The 11,549-nt window shown below is 35.4% G+C and overlaps 1 protein-coding gene across 6 annotated transcripts in view; it reads right to left on the reverse strand.

Moving 5' to 3' along the window:
- The window catches only part of EYA1 (EYA transcriptional coactivator and phosphatase 1), a 106,487-nt gene extending 95,219 nt beyond the window's left edge, over positions 1–11,268 (reverse strand). For 3 of the 6 annotated variants that reach the window (XM_083187241.1, XM_083187242.1, XM_083187240.1), the window contains exons 1-4: positions 10,652–11,268; positions 6,061–6,118; positions 4,096–4,223; positions 445–510 (exon numbers count right to left, since the gene is read on the reverse strand). In XM_083187241.1, coding sequence (XP_083043367.1) covers positions 445–510; positions 4,096–4,219 — 190 coding nt within the window. In that variant the 5' untranslated portion in view covers positions 4,220–4,223; positions 6,061–6,118; positions 10,652–11,268. The remainder of the gene's footprint in view (positions 1–444; positions 511–4,095; positions 4,224–6,060; positions 6,119–10,651) is intronic. The other 3 variants (XM_083187245.1, XM_083187244.1, XM_083187243.1) reach the window with 1 other exon arrangement.
- Between the last annotated feature and the right edge of the window lie 281 nt (positions 11,269–11,549).

Below are 11,549 nucleotides of genomic sequence, written 5' to 3' on the forward strand. Positions count from 1 at the left end.
TCGGAATAGCGCGTTTTTTTTTAGGGTCTAAACAATCTGTGATGTCATGCCATTGCCAATGGATGCCAATGGATGCCATTGCCAGTGTGTGTGCCAGACTTATCATTTATTATTTATACAGACCTTTATTGCCTTGAACCAGAAAACTTGCACTTACAGGAGGAATATAAAACAGGCATAACAAATGTTTTCTTGCAATCACAGAATTTTTTGTGATATCTTATGTTCTAACAAGCTTCTTCGAACATTCACATACTGTACATTGAGGAAAAGAAATAAGGAATTTCCCCAAAATATACATGTACAGTACACGCTACTAGCACAACGTCTTCAAATTCCTAAATACACAAAGATACATATTTCAAACGCCCCCAAAGATTACAGTAATGCCATTCAAAACATGGTAATATTTTCATGTTTGTTTATAAAAAAAAGTACACAAACCTGCAGCGGTCTGCGCACTAGCACCTAGCAACCAGTCTGCAGTGTTCAGTAGTGTCATGCTGTCCCCTGAAGGCAAAAGGCAAACAAAAGAACCCGTCGGGCATCATTTTAGACATAGCTTCCTTAAATACTACTTCTCTGAGTATATAATTATTTTTTTGGACTTAGTGGGACATGGCCACCCGACTGGTTTCACTAGATGTATAGCCCAGAACAACTTTTTGGAATACATTTCTCACTAAAGAATGTAGAACTTGAAAAGTCTAAAACAGAAAACGCAGAAATTAACTGCAGAGAGTAAAAAGTAAATAAACGACTTTCTTATTTACAATATAGGAAATTGTATTCTTTATAGAGCAGCTTATATTTCACTTTAAGGACTAGCAATGTTTATCTATGAACATAAGTTAAAAGTAAACCATTATGTACATACATACAAACACGAATATACCATAAATGAAAAAAAAAAAAAAAATAGCGAGCAATAAAATATACTGTTTCTGTAAAATATATAAAGATGTATTCTGATAATACTAATTAAAATTATACCGTAGCTAAGAAATTAATAACTTTTACAAATCTGCAACTTTAACTGATTTGGGATATTTTTGTGATTTTTTTAAAAATTTACATTAATTCTGAATAACGAAGAACAGTCATGCTGGCAAGGACTCGCAAAGCTAGAATTGCAATACATTACATCCAATCTGAAATACTGGAATTTTTATATAAAAAGCTGATACGCCGATCTTTTCTGTGGTCAAGTGATAATCCATGTTTGGATTATGTTGAGATATTACAGCGCTCGTTAATGATTTGTTTTATGGGGCAAGATCATTATAAAGGACAATATAATATACATTTCTCTCTTTCACAGTAGTAATAATATACAGTACACAACCGACAACAATAATTAATATGTATATTTTTTACAATAGATATTATTACCGATATTATTACCATTAAAGTACAGGTAATGAAAAATAGTTGGTGAGTACAATAACATGATTCCTGATCCGGGTGTGACTGTAATTTGTTATGTAAAGTAAGAACCAGTAAAAGTTTTGTACTTAATCTATACATGCACCAGCCAATCACTCATTGCAATTTGCAACTTTGAAACCATTCAATTTCAAACCTTGAAATCGACATCCTAGTACGACGATCATTGCTGGATAAATAGGTTCTGCCTTGATGCAGACTATGTATAGCATGGTCACGTCCCCTGTTTTAAAGATATTTACGAATTATGTGTGAAATTGAACAAGTATGAATAAGTGAAGCACTGCGCATTGTAATACCTGGGGGCAGTTTTTTGTTCATTGAAGCTTTTGATTTGTTGAAAGGAAGAGGATGGATTCCAAACAAGACAGATGTGTCTGCTTTATAGGCAGTATGTAGGGAAAACAACAAGCCAGCCAGTGTAAAAATAAAAAAGTACAAGTTGTTGTAGAACAATATAGTGAAATGTGAAGGTTCTAGAGTGGTGATATTTATATGAATGAGTACAGTTCATGTCATGCAGAATCTATGATACTTGATCGTTCTGTTTGTATTCTATCTCATAACTTGGCTGAAATATTCATCATATGAATCATTAAATACTAATTTAGGTTACAGCACGAGAAACTATTTTTACCCCATTCAAGAAAATAAAACATATAGTTCATTTGATGTTGGTTATTTGCTATCTCAATTCTGCTTAAAAGACACATGATAGAGCTTTGCAAGCTTCCCACAATACACTTGCTAATATGACATATATACGGTAGGCATTTCCCCTGGTCAAGATCACTTTTGTGACTGATCAACTTCAATCTTTCCAAGTGTACTTTCAATAATGACATAATAATAATAATAATAATAATAATAATAAACAAACCTGCCCATAACAATAGTAGCGTAACAAGGGTCAGTTTACTGCTTTTTTTCATAGGCACAATTAAATCTGAAAAACATCTGCTCTCAGGGGTCACCATAGTTGACCTTTCAGTCCATGCAAAGTTCTAGCTATAATGAGAATCCAATCCATGGCAGTCAAGGCTACATCATTTGGCGTTCTAGTCCTTTCCTTGGTCTTTGCAAATGTCAAACTCATTCTCCAAAGGCTTCTCAGGAAGCCTATTTCCTGCTTGAACCTACTGGAACGCATTACTTGTTTTCTGCTACACTCCATATACCGTTACTAATATTTGATTATGTTGCCTTCGGATATCTATATTTTGACTTGTAATCTTGATGTTCAAATGCCTATCCAGCAAGTACATTACTTACATTAGCTTTGGATGTAGGATTAAGCAAGGCAGATAAAAGTAACTGGAAGAGTTTCCCTTCCATTCATTCAGGAACAGGAAAATTCAGTGACATTCACATATCGACCATATTATTCAGATATAGCGATGGTGGTGGTGGTGGTGGTGGGGGGGTATCAAGACTTGTAAAGAGAAAAAACACCAATCAGCTCAGTTTGAAAAGTTGATTGGTTGACTTTATTTCTCTTCACTTTCTCTCTCACCAAGGTTTGATCTCTCTCATAGTCAGATATTGTCAATAATGTTAATTAACAAATCCAAAATAATTTATATTGAATATATACAATTCTGGAATTGGAACAGAGTTCCTGTAGGCAATTACAATATATGTATTAATGATGTTCTTAACATTGTATGTATAAAATAATTTAATTACAGTAGGTTGCTAGATGTTAGGAACTAGTAAAGCAATCTGCAAACTATTAAAAGACGTAAAGTATACAAGGACAGAATAGGTTTTCAGATTGCACATGGTGCAAAAATATAGATTGTTCCAGTGCTAACATAAAAAAGTATCTTTGGAATTCCAATAGATTCATAATTTGTAAAATAGAAAGACTGGCATTATTGTAGACAGGTCACCTGCTCCTTCTGGGAATTCTCATTTCTGTACAATAATATGTAAATATTGCAATCACGAAGACAATCAATGACTTCAATATGTGTCACTTTGCTAATTTGTAAAGACGTGTGTCTTATCTGCTACAGAGCTAGGAAGTCAGTGATTGGATGAAGAATTGGAGGTCAGAGGTTTCAAATAATCCACAGGTCATAAACTCTGACACCAACTTTTTGGTTTCAACCAAGGCAGATTTTTTTTAAAATGTATCTATTAATTTCATATTTACTGATGTCTAAAACCTTATACCCAAGAGGGTCATGTAATAATACACCCAAAGTGAATTCCATGCAGCTGAATGATCCGTGTATAATCAAGAAAAAAAAAATCAATAATTTAGAGACGGACACTTTATATGTGTCGGACCAGGCTCAGCAGATTATCGGTACAATCGTGTCTAGATATTAAATGAGGCCTCCCGGTAACACATCATATCCATAGAATTAGAGTTTAGACTCCAAGGAACATATATCTAAGGCCTTTACTGTATTCATTTACACCTGATTAATTGTACATCATGCATTAGAGAAACCATTCATTTTCTCTAACATATGGAAATCTATGTTCTGTTTTCAATTATTCAGAAGCTAAATGGTCTATACGATTTGCCAGTGTCCTTTTTACATCTCTTTTACACAAATGAATATTTGCTACAGATTCCATGTAATCAGTTAAAGGCAAAAGAGACTTGAGAGACTCTAAAGATTTCACGCAACTTACCTTCTGTGCCATTTGGTGTCATGGAATTGTTGTTTATGTGAGAGTTATCTAGGCTTGTCCCACTGGGAGAATCACTACTGCTACTAAGTCGACTATGTGGACTTGCTAGATCCTGCATTTCCATAGACCTGAAAGGAAGCCAATTTCAGCCATGAATACAATGGACAGCTATCATGGTTAATCTCCTACTGATTTACCACCACCGAAATGATCTTTTAGTGCACTGCTGTAACATATGTTCCTCAGTATGAAAACTCAACAAGCCAACTGTGTTCTTACTATAGCCTATGTAAAACTAAGATTTGGTGTTATGATAAATTATATGGGCCTTGCAGTAAAAAAATAAAATAAAAACATTTTTACATTCTAATTATGAAACAATAATCCACTCTTGCATTCCAGAATATTTATTTCTATTTTTATGCTTTTACGTGATTAAATTAAATAACGTGATTGATTTGGCATGGATTTGGCTATTGAGGGCCGTTTGTACATTTTTAACTGTATATTTTTTAATGATCTGTAGAATATACACTCTGCAAATTCACGGATCACACTATACAACGCTCTAAAGATGCTGGTGCTTTCAAATCTATAATAAAATTACAATGAATGATAATGATCCTATTGTGCCAAGGCAGAGGTTATTTACGTGTGACCAATGTGACTGAACACATTCAATATGGTAGTGTATCAGCCCTCCTCCTGCTTACTAATATAGTCAATTATCTGCATTATCAACCGATTAGTGCAAACAGCCTACTGCCATTGAATTAGCTCTCAGCACTCACAAGCTACCATGATTTATCATCCAATTGTGTTTTAAAGGGTCTACAAACACTTGAAGCAATTGATGTAGCCTGCAGTCCTGTGACAGCAAATGGGGTATTCATGATGCACGTGTTTACTCTGGCAAACTAGTTAATTGTTCCTCTGTTTCCGCTGAAACAAATGCAGCATTAAAACATTATTATGTCTGCTCAGTTGTTTGCTTTGCGGATTACATAAAGCGTGTCCAATTGAAAAAGGATAAGGCCAACATACAGTGAATCCATAGAGGCTTTAAACTACTTTAGTACAGAACTGTAGTTCAGCTGTCATTTAGGCAAAGACAGGGAAGCACAATGAGTTTCAGCATAAAGGCTTTTAGACTTTCTATAAACAAATCAGTTAGAAACTGTAAGGGGAATTATATAGAAATTAAGGAAGGAAAACAAAAATTTTCAAAACTATAGACAATATTTCAAAAAAGAATACGATCTATTATAATGTTAACCTATTACCTGGATATATAAGGTAGGTATAACTATACTCAACTATAATGAAATTAAATATAAATTTACATTGGAATATGTCACTCAGCAATGATTTCAGAAATAGGAAACAACTCACTTTTGATATAAGAAAACAATTTGTGTGTTTTTTGCAGAACAGACTTTGCTAACCAGTTAATATTGCTATTTATAGATAGAATATGCTAGACTAATTATAACACTGAAGTCTAACTGTGCTTGGTGATCTAGAACATAAATGGCTTCTGTTAATTTTGTTTAATGTAGCAAATGACTTTATAATGAGTTGAAATGTAACCAAACATATTATTATGTGCAAATGTCCAAATTACACAATAAGGCCGCGGGTGTTCATTTAAAGATCAAACTAGGACAGTTGGATTCATTGGTACAAACCTGTACAGAGATATCTGTGTATATAGCACACATTGTAAGTATCAAGATCCTGAGTATGTTGCAGAGTTTCTTAGATATTTCAGAAACAAAATTAATGCAACACAATAATAAAATAATACATTTACTAAATTTGTGTTGACGGTTGTATAAAAAAAAACCTCATTATTCTCTCTTTAATAGACTTTGGGGAACAAGCAATGAAAGCAGACCTCGCAAATAGATCTTAGACATGAGAAACCACAATCTATAATAAAATAAATGAAAAAAGTGTTCTTACCTTTGATATGGTGAAGCCGCAACATCTGACCTGCTGTATGCGTTCTTTAATTTTACACCTAGAAGTTACAATACACAAATGGTGTTATTTTAATATCCAGGTTCAGTCTGAGATGATAGTGGCAGGACTGTTGAACTAGACTGATGCTAGACAGAAACTACAAGTAGAAGAAGACACTGTGGCAGTAAAATCATTTTGTCTTCATGTTAGAAGTCTGAGCTGTGGATTCTCCCTGCTGTTCCCCTCCTCTCACTCCCCGTCAGGGGGAAGGCAGCCAAATGGCAAGGATAGTGATTCATCATTGGTCTATGACAGCTGCAAAATGGATTACCCCTCCCCCAATCAACATGCAAAGCAGTTTTTCAAAGGTAGTTAGGACAAGGTGCTTAGAAAAAAAGTAGCTATTAACAGAGTAAGCAGACTGGACAGAAGTAGCTAAGCATCAAACCCACAGTAGCTTCCTTAAAGAATCTCTTATATCTTCTTATCACTTCTTGAAACATATCCCCCCCTCCAACACTTAATGGTACCCTAATCTTATCATCTCACTTTTCCTTCATTTATTATTCGACATGTCCATGCGAGCAGCACACATTCTGGGATTGCCTGGGGAAGTTGAAGCAGTGCTGTAAATTACCCCGGGGTAATTGCACAATACTTCTATTTTGCTCATCCTAATTGGGCAAACCAGGAAACCACACATGGGATAAACAGAGCAATGCAATGTAAACATGTGAAATTTTGCATGCTGTTTAATCAGCACTTGCAACAGAAAAGTCACATGCCATGTTCTCCTTCATAGAGAGGACACGTAATTGTATGCGTGTTTATATAGGTTTGCCATTTGAGTTTGTATAACAGAGCAGCGTGGCCTGTTTCCTCTCCATTGTAGACGATATTGTGGATCTCACGCGTATTGCTTTTAGCTCGGTTCAAAGATTGGATCTAGAGTAGTTTTGGTGAGGGGGTTTGGTGGATAAGTAGTTTGTTGATGATATGCATTACTGCAGGCAGTGTATACAGCAAACAGGCGATAAGAACCAAGGTGAAGAAAGGTTTTTGGCTTAGGAAGCAAAAACAAACTCTTCACTGGCAACAGAAATGTATTGTCTAAAAGTCTAGGTCCAGAAACTTTGATGTGAGTTTCCATTCATCTTGAACTGACGTCTCTTTGATGAGTTCAGCACAAAAGATAGAGATGAAGCATTTCCAATATAGGCAGTCAGACAAATTTCACTTATCGCCCTTACAAACTATATTCATTCATATGTGTGCGTGTGTGTTCTCCTTAAAGCAGTGCCACATTGGAGGGTGGTATCTCATACTCCACCCACAATAGCATTATAGGCCTTCAAATGGCTATTAATAATACCACACTCAAAGTAGCACACACATATATATATATATATATATATATACATATATATATATATATAAATATCCTGCACCTTGATAAAAGAGCCAAGAGGCTCAGAAACGTTGGTAACCCACAGTGTGGTATATTTATTTGTTACCGAGTGCCACCATCCCTCCCTCTCTTCTACAATACAGCAGTATTATACTGCGCCACGGAGGGCACCAGATTATAGTTTTGTTGCCGCAGTCATTGGTTTGCAGGAGTGCCTCCAGCACAAAAGTTATATTTATATGTGGGTGTATATATATATATATATATATACATACATACACACAATGAGATATTAAACAAAAAAAAAATATATATATATATTAACACACACAGTACACATGCACATACACACACACACACACACACACACACACATGCACCATTCTCATCATGGCTGCAATGTGGCTGCATGGGCACCCTAGGCTTTGACTAATGTAAAGTTAATGGCCGTACCATGTCAGAGCCATGATGAGCATGGCCCCATCTGCATCTATCTGTCTGTCTGTCTGTCTGTCTATCTATCTATCTATCTATCTATCTATCTATCTATCTATCTATCTATCTATCTATTTCTATATTTAGTTTATAGTATGCATACTATTATATATAGACACACACACACACACACACACACACATATATATATATATATATTTGCACACATGCACATACATATGTGTCACGCACCAAACAAAAAACACAAAACAAAATGCAATGCATAAATGCACATTCAGAAAATACAATAACATTGATATCTATCTATCTATCTATCTATCTATCTATCTATCTATCTATCTATCTATCTATCTATCTATCTACATTTTCGAAAAGAAGAGCAGGTATCCAAGTGTATCTAGAGTGTATCTGAACCACATGTGTTACCAGATTAAGAAGAAATGACTCCTTAATCAAAATAACTTTAAGACAACTAATCCTCACTTAGGCCGGTCAGCTGAATCCACATAGTGGCCCAGAGAAAATAAATGGACTCTTAAGAATGTGAAGGCAGACAACAATTAGACACAGATGTGAGCAAAATTAGTTACAGTTTACAAAATGCTACACTTCACATGCCTTTCCATCCATTGTGCTCCCTATATCTGTGGCAAAAAAAAAAAAATTATGATGTTGAAGGGTAGCGGTGGGGGAGAGCAGACAGGGAAAATACATCTCTGGTTAGTGCTGACATGTATTTTTTCACCACCGTATGTGTTATTCCAGAGCGATCCCACTCTTATTGCTTGATAAGTGATGGACACATGGAACATTTCCACTTTGTGAGAAATCCCTTTGACCTAAAACAGCTTGCGCCATTAAAAAACAAAAATGGGGGAAAAAAGCCTAAAGGCTATAATAGAGCCTTAAAAGCACAGAGTATATTTCCATAAAGGCTCGAAACGTATCCTACTTTCCTTTAGCTAGTATAGAGTATAGTGGCTGCATTTGCAGCAGTGTCTGCCAGCAGCTTCTGAAACGGCTCTGAATACAAACAAGGAAAAATTCTGCTGATGAATTTAGGACTGGCAAATTCAAGTTCTGATTAGGTAATGAGGTCCTTTACGTTGCCTGTTTTTTTGCTAATTAAACGTATAATTCTTCACAGATGGAAATTTTACTGATTGGCTGAACAGACTAATTTCTGTTAACCGCTGTGTGGCTGGGAGGAATTAAAGGCGTATTCCAGGCCACCGTGTCAACAAAAGGGTTAAACTTCACATGGTATCCCACCAATCCATTGAATAGCCACATTAAATCTGTTAATACCATGCACTTCAACCTCCAAAAATTATTTCCAGAAGGCAGACTTGCTACGCGAGATCATCAAACAAGGCTTTAGGTTCACATTTTCTCACATTTTCCCTACCACAGAGCTCAGGATGCGGAGGAAAATTCATGACTTTTTCTGTGTTTATTATACTTTGTAAAATTACAAAATCAAAAGCGCCTGACAGCAAGCCCTGGATTAAGCCAAAAAAAAGTTAATAATGTTCTGTGAAACGTAAACTGCAAATGGGAAGGGATTTGAAATTTCAAAGCAAAATCTACAAAAATTATGGGTTTTCAAGCCTTGTATTTTTGCTTACTTGAAGCAATTTTTCGAAAATGTCTATAATCTTAAATATTTTTTTTTTAAATATTCCCCCAAAGGCAAAGATGTTTTCAAAATGTAAGGGACAGGGCTTATCAAAATAAATGTGGCTGACATGCAGGCGATTTTTGTTGAGTTGTGTTTTTGATTTTTTCCAAAGAAAACAGGCCAGAGTAATTTTCTTCTGTTTAAATGCGTTTACATGAGAATCATATCACCAAAAAATCTGCTTACGTGGATTTTCATTAAAAATAGCATACGTAGTAAAGTAAAAACATACATAATTATAACTCGGATAGACTGATAGATTGTGTTACAGTAGTCAGTCAGTCAGTCTGTCTGTCTAGCTACCAATCTTATCAATTGGCACTAGGTTATATAGAATTATAAGCAAACATGTAAAAAAGTAATCATTGAGGTAGAAAAAAGTTAATTCCAAAAAAAATAAAAATTAATATTTTTTTTTTTTTAAACATTGCTGTGTCTTACAGTATTCCCTTGTGTACTGTAAATGGGAGACAAAATGTACTTGGGCCTCATATCAAACTGCTGCTCAATTTTCTAGAATTATAATACTGAAAGAATATGGATACTTTACAGTATATAGATGTATATTTATGTGTTTATATAATTTTAAAATATCTTGCCTCAAATACTTATATATCAGAAAAAAATTATAATAATTCAAACCATAAGCCGAATAAAACATGTTTTATTCGGCTTATGTTTTAAGCATTTTAGAACTTATATTTTTTTGTTAGCTGGAACAACACACTACTATTTTTTATCTTTACAGTATATGTATGTTACATAAATTTATATATATATATATATATATATATATATATATATATATATATATATATATAGTTACTGATGGAATAATATATTACAGTGGATTATTCATTTCTTTAAAAATATATTACTTTTATTTAAACTGAAATTTTATGCAAATGTGCATTAATAAAAATATGAGATGAGTAGTTGTAAGAATGTATTGCTACATATACAGTGATTGGTGAATTAGACAACAGTTTATGCACTTGCTCAATGAAACTGGCTTTGATAGGGAAATGCTGTACACACATACTCACTGTTTGCTAAGTATTCTTTCCTCCCACACAAGCAGTCCTATAATAACAGGAGCTTCCACAGTACAATACAGCAGCTTGTTGCTTTGCACTATCCTGGCTTTGAGTCCTTCTTTTCAGAGAGCAAACCCAGCAGAGAGGGAGACACGGAGCTTAACAATATCCTGAGTGTAGTTCCCGGCTTTGGAGCTCTAGACACCCAGCACTAGTAAGCTGAGTTGCCCCACCACCAGACCTGGGAGCAGGGGCTGTGCAGCAAGCCTCCGGCCATCACCCTGTACCACTGCAAACAGCTTCTTCTTCTTCCCCTGTAGTAAATAAGATACAATTTCAGACCTGAGACGAAAATCCTCTTCCTTCCTATGCTTTCTCTGCAAGATCTGCCCAGTATAGCCAGAGGGCTGCTTCTCTTGTTTTGGGAAAGCAAACCACACCAACTCCCTTCTTCAGACCCTTATTGGTGTGACTGTAACAATTGGACAGAGTGGCGTTCTGCAGCACTCAGAGAGAACCTTGTAACTTCAGAAAATTGTGTTATGTAAATGAATCCTTAGCTGTGTCTGAATATACAGCAGTGTGTGTGTAACACAGGCCAACCGAAGCCTGCTGTCAGCAAGCTATGCACTTCTCCTGTGGCTCCAACTGATAACTCTGCTGGGGGACATCACATCACCTATCTGAGCATCCACTCTAAACTGATGCTCAGGGGGGACCAGGAAACAAGGTTCTAGAAGCAACCAAATCTATCTATATATCTATCTGTCTGTCTGTCTATTTGTGTGTGTGTGTATATATATATATATATATATATATATATATATATATATATACAGGGCCGTTTCTAGACAATTTAGCTCCCAGGGCGAAGGGAAAAAAATGCGCCCCCCCCCCCCCCCAACCA

The sequence above is a fragment of the Crinia signifera genome, chromosome 5 (assembly GCF_055691185.1).
Source record: "Crinia signifera chromosome 5, ASM5569118v1, whole genome shotgun sequence".
Classification (NCBI taxonomy): Eukaryota; Metazoa; Chordata; class Amphibia; order Anura; family Myobatrachidae; genus Crinia; species Crinia signifera.